A 22,121-nucleotide genomic window follows, 5' to 3' on the forward strand; every position below is an offset into this window, starting at 1 on the left:
TTCTCTCGCGAGAAAGACAAACAGAAAACAACGCCAAGCGCCGGCCAGTCCGCTCGATGTGAACGCGTGCAAGCCCCGGAGAAGGCCGGAAGTATATAATGCACCACTTGCGGTGCCGCCGTGCTAACTGCCGGCTCTTCTTCTTCGACGTGGTTGTTGCGTTGCTGCGGGCTTCTCGAATCGCAGGGCCCTCGCCGCAGTTCGCGTCTTGGAGCGTGCAGCAACAGGCGCACAGAAAAGAAGCGAGCGGAGAAGCACGCCGCAGGAGGCGGTGCCGGCGCGGCGGGGCTGCTGCGCTCGTCGCCCGCTGCGAGCGCTTGGCGCGCGTGTGCAGCAGTGCGCCTGCGTCGCCGACAGGCAAGCAGCCGCCGCCGCAGCAGTGGAGCAGGCCGGTCCTTGCGTCTTGCCGTGCTCGACGTCGTCGGCGCATCCGCTGTGGGTGTGCGTGCCTTCGCCGTGCGTGTGTGTGTGTTTTGTGTGCGCGCGGCGTCTCCCTAGAACAGCCAGCTCGGCGCAAGCAGCGGCAAGGTCGGCCCCCGATCAACATCGGCCATGGGAGACGACGGCGGCGGCGGCGAGGAGCAGCTGTCCGAGCAGTTCACTTCGGGATTCCGGCTACGAGCGCGCAAAGGCGCTCTCAAAAAGAAGAACGTCTTCGAAGTGAAGGACCACAAGTTCATACCGCGCTTCTTCAAGCAGCCCACCTTCTGCTCGCACTGCAAGGATTTCATCTGGTGAGCCGAATCCGCAACCCTTTCCTTCCTTTCACCTCGCGCGCGCTGCTTCCACTGCAGCAGCGGTTGGGATAGCGCGCCACCGGACCACGGGCGGTCCTCTCTCCGTACCCTTTCCGGGCCTAGCGGAAAGCCCGTGAAAAACACTCGGGGGAGCAGAGCAACGAGACATTTCGTCGAGTCCTTGGCCTCGGGCGCCCCCTTCTCGATCCGGAGCAGGCGGTCCCGTCCTCCGCGGCTTTGACAGCGCGCACGAGGAAAACACGCCGCTTGCGTGCCAGCGCTATAGCCGCACGCGGGGTGAGCTGCCGAGTGTCGTCGCTAATTCGAAGGCACGGATGCGCTTCTCCTGCGGCTTGCGCAGAGGGGATCCAACGTGCCCGATGCCGTCGCTCGATTCTGCCGCGCGCGCCCACCGTGCGAGCTCGCACGTTGGCTCCTTTCGTCGTGTGCGCTGATTTGAAAGCTGCCTGCGAGAGGGGGGGAACGCCCATCCGCGCGCGGTGCGAAACCTGCGAGCCGAGCGGCTGCCGTGTCCCCCACTTGTCATTTTGTGGAACCGCCAATTTCGACGCGCGTAACGCCGCCCTGCTACCATTTTTTACGTGCTTCGACAACGATTTGTTTTAGTTTCTGCTCCGGTGTTTCGGGGTGCCGTAGGATGGCACGCACAGAAACTGGGTCGGGCGCAACTTGCTCGATTAGTGAGTGCTTCGCGAGAGGAATTCCTTACGTAGTCATGCCGTCGCTCATGCTTTACTTCGTGGCTTCTTGATGCAGTTTATTCAGAGTTGCGGATCTGTGTGCAGCATTTCTATTACTGCGCGCTTTGTTTTTTTCGTTCGTCGTGGCGTGAAGCTTGCTGGCAGTGGGTGGCACCTGGCGGTCTCCCAACTGGCGTGCCGTGCAGACATCTGTCTCGGCCGAAACAGCAGAACCCCTTACGATGACTGCGCAGATACATCAGTTCTTTTTCTCTTCCGTTAAATAAGGGCGGTTCCTTTAAATAGCAAGGTGGCACCCGGCCGGTGTCCACATTTCGAACCCTTCAGCGCACCGCCGTCCCAAAACTACATACAGCACGTTGACACTTTAGGAAAATGCGCAGGCACCGCAGGTATCTAGCTACAGAGTGGGAAATTAATCATTACGACTGCATAGTTGGACATCGTGTTTGGTTACAAGAAATTTAAATAATTTTGGTCTTCATGACATTTCGAGGGGTTAGCTGTTACGTTATGAAGTGCGCACTTTTTCGAATGCGCAACACTAAAATGATGTTGCAAGTGTTGCATAGGGTGACAGGCCATCGCTGAGAACATCCAGAACACAGGCCGTGGCATTACTTGAGATGAGGCAGATTTAGTTATCACGGAGACGATAATATCAGCAAGTCTACATCTGCAATCTTCGCTCGTCTGTAGCTCAGAAGTGACACTTGGGAGAATATGACTTCCGCTATTCAATAGACAAGTTTTGGATAGCATTTGGATATTATCGGGAGGTGTTCACTTTTTAATTATCTCCAAAATTGAACTGCCGTATGCATTGTAGTTTGTACGTATGTTCGAGCAGATGCGATACCAACTACTCATAAATATGGACGGTAGAACGTATTCGTCTCTGAACGACAGTTCTATGCAGAGAGAGTTAAGCAGTGCAGGACTGTGAGGCTTGTGCAAACGCAAACCCTTCATAGAGAAGTATTTCGGGCTCACACATAGGCTCTGATGGTAAGAAAGCAAGCTATCCTAAAAAAATATTTCTGTGGAAGAATGCCTAAATGTTGTGACTAATATCTATAGGTAAAACAAGGCGAACACTCGTGCAAAGTGGGCTATTTAATGTAGGCAGGTCGGGCCCTCGAGCGCTTATTTCTTTGCGAGATTGTACAGTGATGTCTACTGCTGTGTGGAGCGCGCGAGCGGACAGCTTTGCTCTGCAGGGAAGCACCTGGCGGCAGTTGGTGGTATTACGCGGCGCATGCTCCTGGGGCACACTATCTCGGAACCAGCAAACTGCGAGACGTGAGCGCGATAGGTTACTGACTCTCACATTTCCATGCATATCTGCACGCATCATCGTGGGCGTAAACCTTCATCACATGTAGTACGTATCATCAGCGCGTGTCGTGCCTTCGTCGTCATAGCTTGGTGAGAAAGCGGTTCTTCGTAACGTGTGATGTACTACAAGCACTTCGTATTATCATTTACGTGTTTGGCCCATAATCGCTCGTCATGCCATGCGCTCGTGTTGGGGCAGTTGTAGTGGACAACAGCATTAGCAATGGTTTTCAGCGGGAGAAATGTAATCATTGCCTTCAGCGGAATTGTCTTTTCCTTCTCTAACAAAAGCGAATAGCAATGAGGTGCACCCCTCTAATAGTGGGTGACCCTATACATAAAATGAAAGGGTGAGCATCTTCTAAAATGCTCGTTGATACATTTTTTGTTGTATTGTATATCGGTATTGGGGGGTCAGTGGGCCATTGTATACAAGGCAATTTTCTGGAGTTTTCACTTCTGTGCTGCTTGAATTAAAAAAAAGAAATACTATGGAGTTCTGAGTAGAATTCTTGTCACATTTGGTTAATGGATTGTGGTAGGCGAACAATATATTCTATTGTCACTATTTTTTGTATCTTCCTGTTAGGAAGAGGGATTAAGCATTGGGCATTCTGTTTCTGAGAAGCAAAAGGAATCTGCTACTTCGTTAAAGGTTCTCTCACTTATTGCCATGTGCATTGTTGTAGCCTTGAAGTTTTTTACTTGGAAAATGGGAAGAACTTATGAGCTTGGTATTCTATTCATTAAAGGGCAAGAAGGCTTCGTGAAGAACGACTTCATTGCATGCAATTTGAACTTTTCGGTATAGCCACTTCCAGATAAGGATCTCAATAACTAGGGCAAAAAAGTTCAAGCTTATTCTTGTGTGTCATCTTATAACGGACGTGTATTTTCGCAGTTTAGTAAATTATGTTCCATGGATAGTATTTGGCTTTTATTTGATGTTGTAGAAAAGGGTAATAATGTTCAAATTCTGGAACATAAACATCATGTTCCAGTCGATAGTTCACACACTCGATTAGTTTCGTACGTGCGCTCCAAGATCTAATAAAAACAAAATTTTCGTAATTCCAGACATCTGCTTTGTTAAGTTGTACTTCTCGTATGGAAAGTGATATATCTTTGTGTGTAAGGTAAACACTTTCTTGAAGGGCGATACTTGAATTGTAATCCGGTTTATTATACCATACATCATTTTAGAATTGATCAGCCTGTGGAACACGTACTTCAGGCTTATTGTGGTTGACTTCGTTCGTACATCCCGTCCGTGAACGAGGGTGAACGGAGTCATGCGCGTCGTCTCTTGTTTCGCCGTGTTATACGCAAAGGTGTTATAAAGTAGGATGTCATACCCAATTTTTATGTTTGACATCCACGCACATGGGGAGCATATGTCTTCAATTGTTTCGTTTAGGCGCTCTGTCAATCCGTTGTTTTGTGGATGGTAGGCGGTTGACTTCCGATGAGCCGTTCCACTTAGCAGCGAGACGTGACCTAAAAGTGCCGCCGTGAATGCGGTTCGTCGGTCTGTTATTACGACGGTCGATTCGCCGTGTCGCAACACAACATGCTCAATGAAAGCGCGCCATCTTGGCTGCTGTGCTTCTCTGGGTTGCCTTCGTTTCAGCGTAACGTGGGAGATAGTCGGTTGCGACGATAAGCATCTATGAGAATCTGTTTAGTAATAGCTAATTAGTGACATAAAAAAAGAACGCTTGTAATAGTGAATTCGATAATATTGCGGTACGCAAAAACACATGAACTCCACATTCAATGTTTGGCGCCGCGCTAGCTAGCCCACTGTCTGACGCGTTGCGTTGTTGAGCTCGAGGTCTCATATTTGATCCCGGCCTCAGCGACCGCATTTCGATGGAGGTCGTGGGGGGTGCTAAATGAAAAAAAAAAAAAAAGGAAACGCTCGTGTATTTAGATTTAGGCTCACGTCAAAAAACCCCAGGTGATCAAAGCTAATCCCACTGTATGGCGTGTCTCATAATCAGATAGGTGTTTGTGCACATATAATAAAAAAAACCGAATTGAATTTTTTAACATTCAGTTCTCCAAGAAACTTAAACTGCGTTCTGTGCCGCATTATGTTTTGTTTTCTTCTTTTTTTGCAATGGATACCGTCATGGGCGTTAAACTGGAAGAGGTTGGTTCAATTAATGCTGCTTCCTCGTCTAGGTAGGACACCTACTTTGACCGCTTAGCGAAAACAGTAGTAAACTTTCGCCAGTATTTGAGGCTTACGGATGGCGGTGAAACTTATGCCGTACACTTTTCCTCGCCACTTCGATCTCGTGCACCAAGCAGCGTGACCGTGAGCTCCGTGAGCTCGCCGCAAGTTGAGTTTCAATATTAGCGCTCAACTTACCGGACCGTGCATGCCCTCGGAAGAATCACTTCTACTGGTCGCACTGTGCTTGTCTTTCATGACGTGAGCTGGGACGTTTTGCCGGAGAAAGTGTGCACGAGCCCTGTTGCCAAGAGTGACTGTTCAATGTACCGGATGCATAATCGACCAATTGCCAAAAACTCACTAGTGAACTTTTTAATCACATACCTCACGGCACTTATTTCAGTTAACGAATTGTAGCAGACGAGGTCGCGAGGCGTGTACCACACTTTTAAACGAATTTTCAGGACGACACCAGATTCGAGACTTTCGTTCCCAAAGTGTGCAACGAAGAACATTGGCTTTCCAGTTTCTTTCCTGCCTGTGTACTTAAACGGTTTGTTAAAAAAAAGTAGTTGTGCAGTTATAGTGTATTTTTACCACAAATTCCGCGGCGCATATCTCAAAACCCGTGCGATCGTTACAAGTCGTTCCAAGTGCACGGATATGTCGTGATAAATCACAGAGCATGAATCCATAGAAGTCGCGTCCCAAGTGGATATGTCTTGAAAATTCACCGGCCGCACTAATCAATTGTAGTAGGTGCCGCAAAGTAATTAATCAACGTTTTGATGAGCGAGCTTTCGTTAGTTTATTAGACATTTCGATTTCCCGAGTGAGCAAAGTCCGCCGCTTCGAGTGATCTGTAGCTCAAGGACTACAGCTACGCCAGATGCATGTCACAGGCGATTTTTTAAAAGAATTATGCTGTCTACAAAAAACAGCCTATATATGATGACGCCAAGGTTTTGGAGTCGACGGCGCCTTAATAAATTTTGTTGCGCTCTAGCCGAAAAAAAAAAGATTCGTGTGACGCAAGAATGGTTAACAGTTGTACTTGGGTGCATTTTTTTTTTGTGAATGTCGTTACAAGCGCCCCTGTTTTTCAGGCCATACATGTTTTGGCGACACCGTAGACGTCATGACAGCAGTTCCAGTTTCGAGGTCTGCTCGTTCTAAATATTTTTTTTTATATACAAGTCGAATTCCATATTGCGCTGAATAGGAGCCGCAGTGGAATCTCACTTCTCGACACTAAAAAAAAAGTCAGTGGTGATTCAGCGGTTTATAAGCGAGAGAAATACGTTAGGATGACGTTGCACCTCTTCGAGGCCCCATATACGTGATTTAAACAGCGCTCACCACACTGCAAAGTATTGTTCAGGAGCTCACTCGACACACATTGTGCCTCCTCTTCGAGGAGCACAATGTGTGACAATATATATATATATATATATATATATATATATATATATATATAAATGTATATATATATATATATATATATATATATATATATATATATATAAAATCTAACGGCCGATCTGTTTTAACTGCCGACGCATTGGACATGTCGCTCACCACTGCCGCAGCCGCTGGACTTCGATGCGCTATTCTCCTGATTACCACCCTCGCCCCTCTAGCGCGTCTTTTCCTTCGCCCCTTCTATGCCCGCTCCATCATCTGATCCTGCGACACCTTTGACACGACCCCGCTATTCCCGCTCGCCTTCTCCCTCCCGCCGCCAATCGCGCTCGTTCTCGTCACGCCGTGCTCCTTCTCCGACCTACTCGCCGCACCCCCGACCGGAAAAATAGACAGTGCAGCTTCTGGAGGTGAAGCTGCATTGACGACATTGGCAAGAAATCCTCGCTTCACCTAACCCACGAACAAGAATCTTTTGGACGTTCTCGTCCGCAATGTTCCTGTGTGCGCGTTGATTGACACCGGGGCGCATGTGTCAATTACGAGTGCTGCTCTTCGCCGTCGGCTCAAGAAAGTTCTGACGCCTGCCCCGAACCGAGTTGTACAAGTCGCCGACGGAGGGACTGTCGCTATTGTTGGCATGTGTTCTGCCCGACTCACCCTTTCTGAGAGACACACCGTCGTTCTCTTCACCGTCATCGAGCATTGCCCTCACGAACTCATTCTCGGTCTGGATTTTCTTGCCAATCATTCTGCCCTCATTGACTGTTCGGCCGGCTCACTTCGCCTTGACTTGCCTCTTCTTTCCGACCCTGTGGACCCGCCCTTAAGCCATTTGAGCTGCATGGATTTCATTCGCCTATCGCCTCACTCTGTGACACACGTCGTCTTGTTGTCCTCACCAGCTGTACCTGACGGCAATTACGTGGCCGCACCAATTCCGGCCGTTATGCTTACACATGGTGTTACCGTGCCGCACACTGTGCTGAAAATTACTGGCAACCGCACCTGCCTTCCCCTTGTCAATTTCGCGCTAACCGCGCAAGTTCTGCCTCAGGGGATTTCGTCGGCTATAATTAGCGCTTTGCGGGACGACGAGATCGAGTCATTCACAGTGGAAGATCGTCACAGCTCAGCCCATACCGTGACGTCATCGCACGGTACTGACGTCGATCTTACACCTGTTCAAGTTGTAACTCTTTGCCGCGTTCTTGAAGGCTATCGCGACATTTTTTACTTTGACAATTGACCCGTAGGTCAAACGTCCGTCGTGACCCATCGCATAAATACTGGCGATGCAAGCCCTATTCACCGATGTCTATATCGTGTTTTTGCGTCGGAACGAGCTGTCATCCAACAGGAAGTCAGAAAGATGCTTGCAAAGGACATTATCGAGGCTTCCTGTAGTCCCTGGGCATCTCCCGTCGTACTTGTGAAAAAGGATGGAACGTGGCGCTTTTGTGTAGATTATCGCCACCTGAACAAAATCTCAAAAAAAAAAAAGGACGCGTACCCTTTGCCACGTATTGATGACGCTCCAGACTGCTTGTACGGTGCCACCTATTTTTCTTCTATCGACTTACGTTCCGGCTACTGGCAGATATCCGTCGACGACATGGACCGAGAGAAGACTGCATTTGTTACCCCTGACGGCCTTTATCAGTTCAAGGTGATGCCTTTCGGTCTCTGTAACGCGCCCGCCACCTTCGAACGAATGATGGACTCTTTGCTTCAGGGGTTCAAGTGGTCCACCTGTTTGTGCTATCTGGACGACGGCATCGTTTATTCGCCCACATTCGACACGCACCTAGACCGTCTTTCAGCGATTCTTGTTCCGCCGCGCCGGTCTTCAGTTGAACTCGTCAAAATGTCACTTCGCTCGCCGCCAAATCGCCGCCCTTGGACACCTCGTGGACGCCAGAGGCGTGCGACACGATCCGTATAAAATTCGCGCCGATACGAACTTTCCTGTTCCGAAGTCTACGAAGGACGCTCGTAGTTTCGTAGGGCTGTGCTCTTATTTCCGACGCTTTGTGAAGGATTTTGCGACCATCGCACGTCGCCTTACCGACCTCTTGAAGAAAGACGCCCCATTTTCTTGGGGACCGGACCATGCCGCATCTTTTTAGCAGCTGACTACTCTCCTTACCGCGCCTCCAATTTTGGCCCACTTTGACCCGTCTACCTCAACGGAAGTTTGAACTGATGCCAGTGGTCATGGCATAGGAGCAGTGTTAGCACAACGCCAGCGTGGACATGATCGCGTTATATCCTATGCCAGCCGACTTCTATCACCCGCCGAGCGCAATTACTCAATCAGAGCGCGAGTGCCTCGCTCTTGTGTGGGCTGTTGCGAAGTTTCGTCCATACTTGTACGGTCGCCCCTTCTGTGTCATCACTGATCACCACGCTCTCTCCTGGCTATCCTCGCTCAAGAACCCCACGGGACGACTCGCTCGCTGAGCGTTACGCCTGCATGAATATACCTTCTCCGTGGTATATAAGACCGGACGCTTGCACCAGGATGCCGATTGTCTGTCCCTACCCCGTCGACGAACCAGCTGATGCGGACGCCATCGCTTGCGTTTTCCGTGTCCCAGTTGCTTCAAATCGGCAACGAGCAACGGCACTATCCTTCATTACGAGCCCTGATCGACCGTCTGGAGTCAACTCCTGGCGACGCATCTCTTCGGATGTTTCTCCTTAAGGAGGGGTCATTACACCGCCGCAATTTTGATCCACACGGCCTTGACCTTCTGCTCGTCATTCCATCGCACCTGCGTTCGACTGTCCTGCAGCAACTTCACGACGCTCCCTTGGCTCGACACAATTGGGCGCCTCGCGCACATGCAACCGTGTACGCCGTCGGTTCTTTTGGCCGGGTCTCGCCCGCTCCGTGCGGCGCTACGTTGCCGCTTGTGAGCCCTGTCAGCGCCGGAAGAAGCCCTCCACACCTCCAGCTGGATGTCTCCAGCCGATCGATATCCCACCCGAACCCTTTTTCCGTGTTGGTCTAGACCTTCTTGGACCATTTCCTCTCTCCGGCTCCGGAAATAAATGGGTCGCCGTCGCTACTGATTATGCTACGCGGTACGCAATCACCAGAGCCCTCCCGACAAGTTGTGCTACTGACGTTGCTGACTTTCTTCTCTATGACATCACTTTAGTGCACGGTGCTCCGCGCCAATTACTCACTGACCGTGGTCGCAGCTTTCTGTCGGCAGTCGTCGAGGACATCCTCCGCTCCTGCTCGACAAAGCACAAGTTCAGCACGTCCTACCACCCGCAGACCAACGGCCTCACGGAGCGCCTCAACCGGACCATCACCGACATGCTTTCGAAGTACGTTGCGACCGACTACCACGACTTGGATGTTCACTTACCATATATGACGTTCGCGTATAATTCATCGCGTCACGACACCGCCGGCTATTCACCATTCTATCTCCTATATGGCCGAGAACTCGCGTTGCCCTTGTACTTTGCCCTGGCGTACTTTGCCCTGGCGTACTTTGCCCTGGCGTACTTTGCCCTGGCGTACTTTGCCCTGGCGTACTTTGCCCTGGCGTACTTTGCCCTGGCGTACTTTGCCCTGGCGTACTTTGCCCTGGCGTACTTTGCCCGGCGTACTTTGCCCGGCGTACAGACAATAAATTACCCTCCACCCGGTAAAGCGGGAGACACATGGTGCGATTTTCCGTGCTGTTTGATCCCCACCGATGGCATCGGTTGTTGGGAACTCGGCGCTGACGCCCGTGGTTGTACCTGGGTCGCAAGCCCCAAGGGTAGCGTTGGCCTGGCGGCCTGGGGTACAACTGGAAGCATCCGAAGGTCCCGGCAAAGCATGAGTCGACTGGTAACAACAAAACAACTTGTTTATTTTAACATTGCAAAGAGTTGGCGGTCAGGTTGACCGAAGTAGAGAGACGGGAGAGCACTTTACTCAACAGAAGAAATCGGAGCCCTCCTCTTGGCGTCCGGGGGCAGCTGTTTTTATACTCTCGCAGTTGAGGGCAAGAAGGAACCCCTCAATAGACGAGCACGTGAATGTACAATGGGCTAATAGTGACGCACACTGTCGTAGCGCTGCCGGTCGGGCACAATGAGAGGGTGATCCCTGCTTTCGCATCGCCTGGCTCGGGCACAATGACTGGAAGGAGAGGGTGCCCCTGCTGTCGCATCGCCTGGTTCAGGCACAATGACTGGAAGGAGAGGGTGATCCTTTGCGGTCGCATCGCCGCAGTCGCGCCTGGAAACACCTGGCGGGGAGCGTTGCGGCGACGACGATCGGGCCAAAATGTCTGCCCCCCGCCGCAGTCGCGCCGGCAAAACCGCGTGTCGCAGGCGAAACGCAACAGACCGCCCCGCCGGGGGAAGGAGATCCCGATGGACAGGGGACTGCATCCGCTGTCCGGAGGGATGTCGCTCGATGATGCTCATAACCGAAGTCGGGCGTCCCTCGACGTTTCTTGAGCGCAGCGCACCGAGAAGGCCTCGTTCTCTTGTTCAGGTTCGCACGGGACACTGCAAAGTGACTTCGGGAGAGTTCACATTTTTGTTCTCGTTCCCGGCAAGCGTTAGAACTACGCTGAAACTCAACCGCTCAGTCAGCAAGCACGGCACAACCCTCACTAAGCCCTGCCAGGCTCTTTCCCCTTTTTATACCACTGCCTAGTTCCTTACAGTAGTCTAGCATCACTCAGAACGCGTCCACAAATTGAAAAATTGCACTAGAAAGCATATCATCACTTTGAAACACTAAACAAAAGCAATATGTTAAAAAAAATCCTGCCTCAGGAAGAAAAACATCAGTAACAAACAATTTTGAGGCTGATTCCTACGTTAGGGGCTTCGACTTAAGCCATCGGCGTTACCGTTGAGACTCCCCTTTTTGTAACGCACCTCAAAGGAATATTGTTGTAAAGCGAGGCTCCAGCGCAGGAGGCGGCCATTTTTGGGAGAGATGGTCTGCAGCCATTGGAGAGGGCAGTGATCCGTCTCAATGATAAACCTCGAGCCGGCTAGATAGCATGACAATTTCTGAACGGCCCACACGAGACATGCACACTCTTTCTCGGTGGCGCTATACGCCTGCTCACGACTGGTCAGCTTACGACTAGCATACAGGACGGGGTGTTCTACTTCTCCCTTTTCCCGTTGGCACAGTACAACGCCCATGCCTCGCTCACTAGCATCGCACTGAACAATGAACCCTTTTGTATAGTCTGGCGATCGTAGCACAGGCTGGTTTGTTAGGGCACTCTTTAGGGCGCTAAAAGCTCTTTCCTTTGTCTCGTCCCAGACGACTGTTTGAGGCTCTGTCTTTCTTAGAGCATCCGTCAGGGGAGCCGCGATATCAGAGTACCTAGGGATGTACCTCTGATAGTAGCCGGCGACACCTAAGAACGACCGAATATCGGTCTTTGTGCGCGGTTGCGGAAAGTCTCGCACAGCGGCCACTTTTATTTCAGAGGGGCGGCGACGACCCTGACCAATCACGTGACCGAGGTAGACAACCTCGGCCTGTGCTAACTGGCACTTAGGAGCCTTTACTGTCAAGCCCGCTTCGCGCAGGCGGGTTAGCACTGCCCGCAAGTGTGTCATATGCTCAGACCAGGATGCGGAGAATATCGCTACGTCTTCTAGATACGGTAAAGCGAATTCTTGCTGTCCCCGCAACACTTTATCCATGAGGCTTGAAAAACAGTATGGCGCGTTCTTCAAACCAAAACTCAACACTTTAGGACGGAATGTTCCCATTGGTGAAATGAACGCCGCATACCTACTAGCCTCTTCTGTAAGTGGAACCTGCCAATAACCCCTGACAAGATCTAGGGTGGAAATAAACTGAGCGCTACTAACTTTCTCAAGGCGCTCCTCGATGTTAGGGATCGGATAAATTTGATCCTTAGTGATGGAATTAAGCCTGCGGTAGTCGACGCAAGGACGAGGTTCCTTGCCCGGTACCTCAACTAAAATCAAAGGGGAGGTATAATCACTCTCACCTGCCTCAATAACACCGAGCTGTAGCATTTTCTTTACCTCAGCCTCCATAATATCGCTCTGGCGGGGTGACACCCGATACGCCTTGGATCGTACTGGCTCTGGGGAGGTAAGTTCTATATCATGAGTAAGCACAGAAGTCCTACCAGGCCTCTCAGAGAACAGACCTTGAAACTCTTGTAATAGCCGGTGTAGTTCGGTTTTCTGCTCGGGCGACAGCGGTGCTTTACTGATAAGGTCACTAATGACTTGACCGGTGTCTTCCCTGTTCGTCACTGAGCCTAGTCCCGGAAGCTCGACCGGAAGCTCTTCAGGAACGTTTACCATCATGCACACCACTGCTTCCCTTTGTCTATAAGGTTTGAGCAGATTACAGTGGTAAACTTGCTGTGCTTTCCGCTTTCCTGGCAGACTTACCACGTAGTTAACGTCCGACAGTTTCTGAACAATTCGTGCTGGGCCCTCCCACTGCACGTCTAGTTTGTTGTTTAGCGATGTGCGCAATATCATGACCTCATCGCCCACCTCAAAACGACGGGCCCTGGCTGTCCGATCATAATAAACCTTGGCCCTCTGCTGGGCCTTTGTCATTGCTTCACCTGACAACTCCTGTGCCCTTCTTAAGCGTTCGAGGAGCTTAAGCACGTACTCCACCACGACTGGGTCGTCGCCCCTACCTTCCCACGATTCTCGAAGCATGCGAAGCGGAGATCGAAGCGAGCGACCGTACACCAGTTCAGCTGGCAAAAACCCCGTAGCTGCATGCGGCGCGGTCCTTAAAGCAAACATCACCCCAGGCAGACACAGCTCCCAGTCAGTTCGATGTTCAAAACACAACGCTCTCAACACGCGCTTCATGACGGAGTGGAGCTTCTCAACGGAATTCGACTGTGGGTGGTACACTGAGCTGTGTAACAGCTTTACCCCACACCTTTCGAGAAAAGTTGTCGTCAAAGCGCTAGTAAACACTGTGCCCTGATCTGATTGGATTTCCGCAGGAAAACCAACTCGCGCAAATATGGACAGTAGTGCATTGACTATCTCAACTGAGCTGAGTTCTTTAAGCGGCACTGCTTCAGGGAACTTTGTCGCTGGGCAGATCACAGTCAAAATGTGTCTGTACCCCGTGGCTGTTACCGGCAGAGGTCCCACTGTATCAATAACGAGCCGTCTAAAAGGCTCCGTTATGATAGGTACCAATTTCAACGGCGCCCTTGATTTGTCCCCTGGTTTGCCCACCCGCTGACAAGTGTCACATGTCCTCACGAAATGGTCTGCGTCCAGAAGACACCCTGGCCAATAGTACTCTTGCAAGAGACGGTCCTTAGTTTTCTTAACTCCTAGGTGTCCGGACCACGAACCCCCGTGTGACAAGCGCAACAGATCCTGACGATAGCATTGAGGCACGATCAGCTGATCGAACTCCACTCCTCGGCGGTCTAGATACTTCCGGTACAGGACTCCACCTCTTTCCACAAAACGCGCAGTTTTCCTGGCGATACCTTCTTTGACATTGCAGCGCACGTTTTCCAGGCGGCCATCCTTTTTTTGCTCGGCTATCAAAGCCGACCGGCTGACTTTTAGCAACCTGTTAAGTCCGTCTGACGTAGGCGCGATGAGCAAATCTGCAGATAGCTCTTCTAACTTTCCCGCATCGGGATTTTCCTCTCCAGTATCTGGTGCCTTTAACGTTACAGACTCAAGTTTATTCAGTTCGGGCGTGCTCCGAATATCAGCTTGCTGCGCCTCTGACCCTTTTTCATTGTTCGATAACGTCGGCCCCGCAACTACCGCCTTTGCAGCGAGCTCCCGAACCTTCGATCTGGTTAAGGCCTGAACGCTAGCCTCACCAAACAAAAGCCCCTTCTCGCGCAGGAGGAGATCGGACCTGTTCGAAAATAGGTACGGGTACTGGGGGGGCAGCATAGATGACACTGCCGCCTCCGTCTCAAGCGCTCCGAAAGGTCCTTCAATAAGCACTTTTGCTATCGGCAGACACACGCTATGAGCTTCCACGGCTTGCTTGATCCATGCGCACTCGCCCGTGAACATATGGGGTTCTACATAAGACGGGTGAACTACATCCATCGTAGCTGCGGAATCGCGAAGCACCCGGCACTCTTTCCCGTTCACGAGGAGGTCTCGCATGTAAGGCTCGAGAAGCTTCATGTTCTCGTCAGTGCTGCCTATTGAAAAAAACACAACTTTTGGTGTTGTTTCCGGACACTGTGCCGAAAAGTGACCCGGCTTCTGGCACGTATAACAAACGCGCGCTCGCCTCATCTCGAACCGCTTTCTGCGTTTGGCTGCCGCCGTCTCTTTACGTTTGGTCGGACTGCTTTCACTCGCATCCTCACTACGCGTGTCCCCCTTTAATCTCATGGGTGTGAACTTCGGCCTCTCAAACTTCGAGCCAAATTCACCCTTTTGACCGTCCTTAGCTCCGCGAGCCCGACGCGTCACAAACTCCTCGGCTAGCTCAGCGGCTTTAGCCACCGTACAAACGTCTGGCCTATCCAAGACCCAGTATCGCACGTTCTCCGGTAACCGACTATAAAACTGTTCTAGCCCGAAGCACTGCAGAACTTTATCGTGGTCACCAAACGCTTTCTCTTCTTTGAGCCACTCCTGCATGTTTGACATAAGCCTATACGCAAACTCTGTATATGACTCACTTCTGCCTTTCTCATTTTCCCGAAACTTCCGACGGAACGCCTCCGCAGACAGCCGGTACTTTTTTAGCAGACTCGATTTTACTTTGTCGAAATCCTCTGCCTCCTCTCTATCCAAGCGAGCGACTACGTCGGCCGCCTCGCCGGGTAACAAAGTGAGCAAGCGCTGTGGCCACGTTTCCCGAGAGAACCCCTGCTTCTCGCACGTTCGCTCAAAGTTAACCAGGAACAAACCAATGTCCTCTCCAAGCTTAAACGGCCGCATCAGGTCAGTCATTTTGAACAATACGCGTTCTCCTGCACCGTGTGCCTGACTTCCATTACGAGCGCGTTCCATCTCTATCTCGAGACGCTTCATTTCCAAAGCGTGTTGACGGTCACGCTCTTCTTTTTTCTCTTGTTGCTCTCGCTCTTTCTGTTCTTTACTTTCGCGCTCTTCTTTTTCTTTTTGCTCTTTAAGTTCGCGCTCCTGTCTTTTTGCAGTCTCCCTCTCTTCAATGGTCTCAAGGCATTCCGACAGCTCGTCATCCTCAGCTTCTAACTCAAGAATAGCCTTTAGCAGTTCAGGTTTTCTTAGTTTGTCTGAGACATCCAGACCCAACTCTCTTGCAAGCTCCAACAATTTCGGTTTGCGCAACGACTTCAAATCCATGGCTGCTCTGAATGCTGCTTTCTCTACTGCTTACTATTGTCTTGCCGCAAACTAACCCGGCAGCAACGACAACCACAATTACCAGCTCTGTTTCTGACACTAACAAAAGCCTGGCAAAGCTCAGAAGAAGAAAGTCCCGCACTCACCAAACCTCGCAGGCAGGAATTCCGCGCAGTCGTTCCGCTGCAGGCAACCAGTCGTCACACAGGGCTCGTTGCACTGCTCCCGGATCGTCGTTGAGCTGCTCAGCATACAGTCAACTGCATCTCTTCGCTGCTGGCCTCCGTTGTCGCGATCTCACCGCTGGCAGACAGTTATTTGGAGTCGGAGGCGATCTCACCGCTGCCAACCAGATGTTTTGATCGCACCGCTGGCGCGATCGGTTGTTGGGAACTCGGCGCTGACGCCCGTGGTTGTACCTGGGTCGCAAGCCCCAAGGGTAGCGTTGGCCTGGCGGCCTGGGGTACAACTGGAAGCATCCGAAGGTCCCGGCAAAGCATGAGTCGACTGGTAACAACAAAACAACTTGTTTATTTTAACATTGCAAAGAGTTGGCGGTCAGGTTGACCGAAGTAGAGAGACGGGAGAGCACTTTACTCAACAGAAGAAATCGGAGCCCTCCTCTTGGCGTCCGGGGGCAGCTGTTTTTATACTCTCGCAGTTGAGGGCAAGAAGGAACCCCTCAATAGACGAGCACGTGAATGTACAATGGGCTAATGGTGACGCACACTGTCGTAGCGCTGCCGGTCGGGCACAATGAGAGGGTGATCCCTGCTTTCGCATCGCCTGGCTCGGGCACAATGACTGGAAGGAGAGGGTGCCCCTGCTGTCGCATCGCCTGGTTCAGGCACAATGACTGGAAGGAGAGGGTGATCCTTTGCGGTCGCATCGCCGCAGTCGCGCCTGGAAACACCTGGCGGGGAGCGTTGCGGCGACGACGATCGGGCCAAAATGTCTGCCCCCCGCCGCAGTCGCGCCGGCAAAACCGCGTGTCGCAGGCGAAACGCAACAGTGCGATCTCGTACGGCGCGTCGTGTGCGACTTGCCGCATGCGGCGATTCGGGACACATGGTACGAATGACCGAGCGGCGGGTAGCTCCGCCCAGAACCGGCGCCCCTGCGTGGAAGTTCGGAATGCTGCATAACTTCGAACAGAAAGTGAAAGAAAACGTATTTGCACAGCTCTCTTGTCATCGTTTGTTTCAAACAATATAAACACGCGTATGGAAGCACTGTAGACGTGTTTCCGCGAGGTCGCGTTAGCAGTAACGGCTCCTTTGACAGCCGCCGATGGCTATAGGAGCCGGCAGGCATAGCTCGCTCGGCCATCGAATCCGACACCGGTGGCACTTGTGGCACGATCGCTTGCAGCTCGAATAACGAAGCGCCTATGTTAGTCGGCACAACATGTACACAGTTATCTCAAGCTTAAATTGCAGCACATTTGATTTCATTGGCGCCGACGGAAGCGAACGAGCATGCCAGGCGTGCTTGCGATCGCTGGGAGAATGTGTAGGCCGGCGAGCTAGGCCTACAGTCTATCCGAGGCCGAGGGCCCATGCCGATGCGTCCACAGCTCGTAATAAAGCGCCTAAATTCGTCAGCGCAATCAATGCCTGAACATTTATGTTTCTCTTAAGTAAAAACACGGTTAGTTTTCTCGGTGCCGTTAGTAGCAATGAGTAAACACGCCAGTCAGGCGAGCCGCTTCGTATAGGCGATTGCTGGTGCGTCTGCGCTGACCGCGTCCGATTAGAAATCACGCCAACGATTTACTAATCGCACAACGTTTTATAACATGCACTCTTTCGAGGCCACTTTATTCTATAAGTTATTTCGTGTCAGAAACAAATTGCAGCTTATGTGCCGCCGTCAGCGGCGAAAGAGGCCTTCGTTTCGACCAGGGAGAAAAAAAAAAAAAAAAACACATGATCGCAGAGGCGAGGTGCTCGCTCGCCGGCTCCGCCCCGTCGGGTCTACGACGTGGTCGTGACGTTCGCGCTACCGGCGCTGTCATTGGCTGCGGTCGCCCGACCGATGCGGCAGTCGCACGACAATATTCAGCAAGTTGGTCGCATGCGCGGCGGGCGATTCGGCGCCGCGTGCGGCAGATTTGGTTGAGAACCTGTTGAGCGCGGTTGCCGATGCGAATGGTCGTACGACCGATCGCACCCAAAATCGCACCATGCGTCTCCCACTTAGTGGTTGTCGGATTGAACCACTTTTTTGACATTAGGTTGGCTTAAAGTATTTACGAGATGTCGGTACATTGAGTGTTATCAGCCCAAGGTATACATACGTAGCTCATTCTCTCCGGCTGCTGATGCTGTGATAGCATCTTTTCTAAAGCACGTGCCTCCCACACCTCGCATTCAAGTGCTCACTGGGAAGGTACGAGTTCTACTCACTCACACGTTTAGTACATCATCCCTTGATAATAAAATGTTTATGCGTATAGCATATGCGATTAGTCGTTTTCATTATTGTAATACCTCTACATTTTATGCATATTATGGAGCGACTAATTTTTAGTCCTGTCTACAGCCAAGTCACGTCTACCATTCACAATTCTGGTTCACAACTCCGACCATTTACCGCGTTCTGCCATCGACGGTCCATTCATTATATTTTGCTTGGCGCTCTTTTGCCATATCTGGCCGCAGCACCAATGAAATCCATAAATCATCGTATCATCTTTATAGCGGCGTTCGTTGTATGGAGGCGCTCCACTCTGCATGGTCGCGGGTCTGCACGCCGTTTCTCCTTCCCCCATGAATTCAATTCTGCCAGCACGAGGGAACAAACTGGCCGGGACACGGGCTTGTGCTTTTGAAACATTTCTTACCTTTACCATGCGCGCGCGTGTTCTCTTAGCTTTTTTTTTTTTCACATTGATTTATTGCTGCGGTCAACGGCGTTCTGCAGCGGCGTTCTGCGTTCTACACCGGGAGATAGCAGGTTCAATTACCAGCAGCGGAGCCAGTGTAAAGAGTGCACGAAATGTCCAGAAAGCGCCAGCGCAAATCGATTCAGAGCCCCGCGATCCGATGTTCCAGCTGTAGTGTACAGCTTCGGGGCAAGTCGAGCCTCGTCAATTATCGTCCTATCGCCGCTGCAGTCGCGTGCTTCGCCGGATGTCGAGTGACCGCCGCGACGCGACGGGGGACACTGGAGGATGATCGACGCGTCTCAGTGTCGCGAGGACGCGTGACTGGCCACGGGCGACGGCGCGCCCGAGTGCTTCGCATCGGGCGTGCACCCCCTGGCCACCCATGGAAGCGCCCCCAGCGCACCGCCAAGACCTCGGCGCACTCCTGGAGGCCCCGTTGCCTTCTGTCGCCGCCAGCCTGGTGCAGCCTGGAGCCGCCGCCGTTTGCTCGGCGCGGCAGAAACTGAACGCGACGAGCCGCCGAGCCGCAGCCGCAGGTGCTCGGGAAGTGGTGCGACCCGTTTCTGCGGGCCCCCCACTGCCTTCTTGGCAGTGGCGCGAACCGTTGCTTTCTTCGTCCCCGGTGTATGTATATAGTTTCGCACGAGAGAGAGAGAGAGGCGAGCGCGGCGGAAGAGCCGTCGCTCGCGTTTAGGCGGCGGCCAAAGTGGACCGCCGCTGTAGATCTCGACACTCGAAGGTGTGAGGCGCATTCGTTTGAGCGAGTGTTTGCAGCCGCGTGCGAGTTGCGTTACCTTTTAGGCGAAGGCGGGGTTCCTGCCCTACAGGCGAGTTGCTACCGGTTCGTTGCGCAATGCACCACGTGCAGGGATGGCGAAGACGAACGAGCTAGCGTCCCTCGTCCTTTCCTGTATCAGGTTTTCTTTTTTTTTTTTCATTTTCTTCTTTTTCCCGCGCTGCTAGTTTTCGTCGTGGATCAGCGTGCCTTCAACTGCGAAACTTGTCGGAACACGCCGTTCGCTGAAAAAAGAAAAATCGATATTTCGTCGCAGCCATAGTTGACTTGCCTCCCGATAGAAAAGGCGCGTTGAATACTTCCCCGTAAAGAACGCCTATCGAGTTGCTATATAAGAGAAAATCCAAGCCGATCGCGAAGTGACCTCGAAATTTCTTACCGAGTTCCGTGCTCCGAATGATTCGACAGTCGTCTCTTTACGACGGGCCACGTAGGTGCGTGTCACTTCGTGTGCGCTGTTAACGCGTGTCACTGGGAGTGTGTCCTTCCTGCGCATGTCGTCGACAGATTGCCTCAGACGGGCGCGACCGGAATGCGCGCACAGGAGGGACAGACGCGGCTTTCTTTGCGTACTTTATTTGCATGCGCGTGCCTGCTGACGCGCCCGTCTTCCACGCAGGAGCATTTCGTTTGTTACGCCAGTGAAAAAAAAATACTGCTGCATTTCTCATCATTTATTATTGTTGCGGTAGTCGTGTATATTCCTTACTGAAAGTGAAGCCGTGTAATTAGTTTTAATGTCGTCGTTTAGTAAATGCGTGCCAGTCTCTCTATAAATGAAAAAAAAGCTACGCGCGCTCGAAAAGGTCAAGGCGCCCGCTCGCATAGAAATTTTTTGCGTATGTGCGAAAATACTTCCCGCCAGCCAAACCAATGCTTGTTGGTGTCGCTGAGCGCTGCACGAGATACATCGAGAAACAAAAAAGGCAATTTGACGAGTTCTCGCCCCCCGAACAGCCTCGTTGTCTCTGGTTAGTGACAGATTGGCCAATTACTGAGTGACCGAGGAGAACAAACGCCTGGGCCCCATCGATAAACCCAACTTTGTATCTCGACAACTTAATGCGCGGCAGATTATTTATACTGCCAGTGGCGGGAAGCCAGCGGTTGTGGGTTCATCGCGGTGAGACCGTTTGGCACAAGCGACTGTAGAAGACAACGCGCGTGAAACTAACGCAATAATTTACGTAGTACTGTCGTGCGCTTTATACTCTTGGGTTATCTGTGCACCGGTGAATCGCAGCGTAGAATCTGGCGGCAGGCGATAGCGAAAATAAATTGGTGGTGATCCTCCTTCGGCGTCGTTCGAGTGCCATTAAAGGCGCGCTAAATTAAAGGCGCGCTAAATAGGCGCGCTAAATTACTCTAATATCCTGTAGCATATTTCTTCTTTTTTTTTCGAGACTGTTTTCATTAATTTGGCAGCGAAGTGTTGATAACGTGCGAACGCAAGGAGGCCGGAGTTCTCGCGGATAAATTTCGCCCGCAAACCGTGCTACCCTATAGGACGTCAGTTTTACGTCGGGGATTCCACTCTTCGCGTGCTTACCGGGCCATTTCTGTGCCAATGAACGTCTCAGTTAGCTATAGATCGAGTTTTTTCGTAGTGCTACGTTAATCAGACGCTGTCAAAATCTGCGACGTCGCGGACAGCATAGTGCGCGTGGTCTTCGGGATGGCGTTGCCATGCGCGTTTCACATCTGCGCCTTTTCTCACTTAAACTTTCCGCACCAGGAAACATATTTAGTTTACCAATTAATATATGAACTCAGTACTCATATCTTATGCTCCCTTTAGTGTATAGCTAATTCTGTAATGCACCAAACGGGCTCGATATTCTCTGCCACTGCAACACTGAACTCTTTCCTGTTCACCATTTCTGTTTCTCTCATTCGCTCCTTCCCTTACCCAAAGTGGTGTAAGGTAAACAATTGACCAGGTCACATTAACCTTACTGTAGCGTACAATCTTAATAGGAATACCGGAAAAGGCAGATTTGCTATTTGTTTTTCATATGTATTAAAAAAGACGTGCTGAGTCGAAATGTATGCCCTGTGTAAGATAACTGCGATACAGAGCATACTAATTACAGGCGTTTCACTTTTTGTAGGTAAAAGGGAACACTTGCGCGTGCATTAAAGGCTATAATACTCAATAATAAAATACATTATAATGAAAGGCCATTTTACGTATACAAAGAACCTCTAAAATACCTTCTGTCAAGCACAGGTTCTAGGTAGATATGCAGAATAATGTAATCGGTAATATATATATATATAGGGGCCTATAGTATTGCGCCTGTTAGTGTCCATGAACTTATCCATTATCGCCAATAAATGCGCTAATGAATAAATGTTTTAACGACTCTTGTATTACTTCAGGCAAGCTTTCTTTCGGTACTGCAGGATCTTACGGTAATATTACAACCAGTCTGTCCAGGCAAGTTCCAGGTCTGTAAAACAAAAGAAAGTGCGAGGTCTATAGTTTGCGAAAACCTAGGTCGAAAAGCTTTTCTATAAATAGCCCGTCCGGCTGTTTTCCGAAACTTTTCGCTCGAAATTTCTTAGGGTGATACATATACATATATGTAAAGGAAGGCTTGCGGTCGCGTCAGCCAACAGAAAACAAGAGAGAGAGCCAAAGCATTTATTGTGTATCAGCCACAGAGGGAGACCCGCAGGGGGCTCCGCGCGTGAGTGGATTCCT

General features: G+C 51.1%; 1 protein-coding gene across 3 annotated transcripts in view; it reads left to right on the top strand.

The window, feature by feature from the left end:
• Positions 1-216: 216 nt before the first annotated feature.
• The window catches only part of LOC142590555 (protein kinase C, brain isozyme-like), a 224,818-nt gene continuing 202,913 nt past the window's right edge, over positions 217-22,121 (top strand). Inside the window, exon 1 of one of the 3 annotated variants that reach the window (XR_012830180.1) lies at positions 217-734. Coding sequence is in view for 2 of the 3 variants with exons in the window: in XM_075702760.1 (XP_075558875.1) it covers positions 553-734 (182 nt within the window). In the remaining variant the exon portion in view is untranslated. The remainder of the gene's footprint in view (positions 735-22,121) is intronic. The other 2 variants (XM_075702760.1, XM_075702759.1) reach the window with 2 other exon arrangements.

This window comes from Dermacentor variabilis, chromosome 8 (assembly GCF_050947875.1).
Source record: "Dermacentor variabilis isolate Ectoservices chromosome 8, ASM5094787v1, whole genome shotgun sequence".
NCBI classification, from domain to species: domain Eukaryota; kingdom Metazoa; phylum Arthropoda; class Arachnida; order Ixodida; family Ixodidae; genus Dermacentor; species Dermacentor variabilis.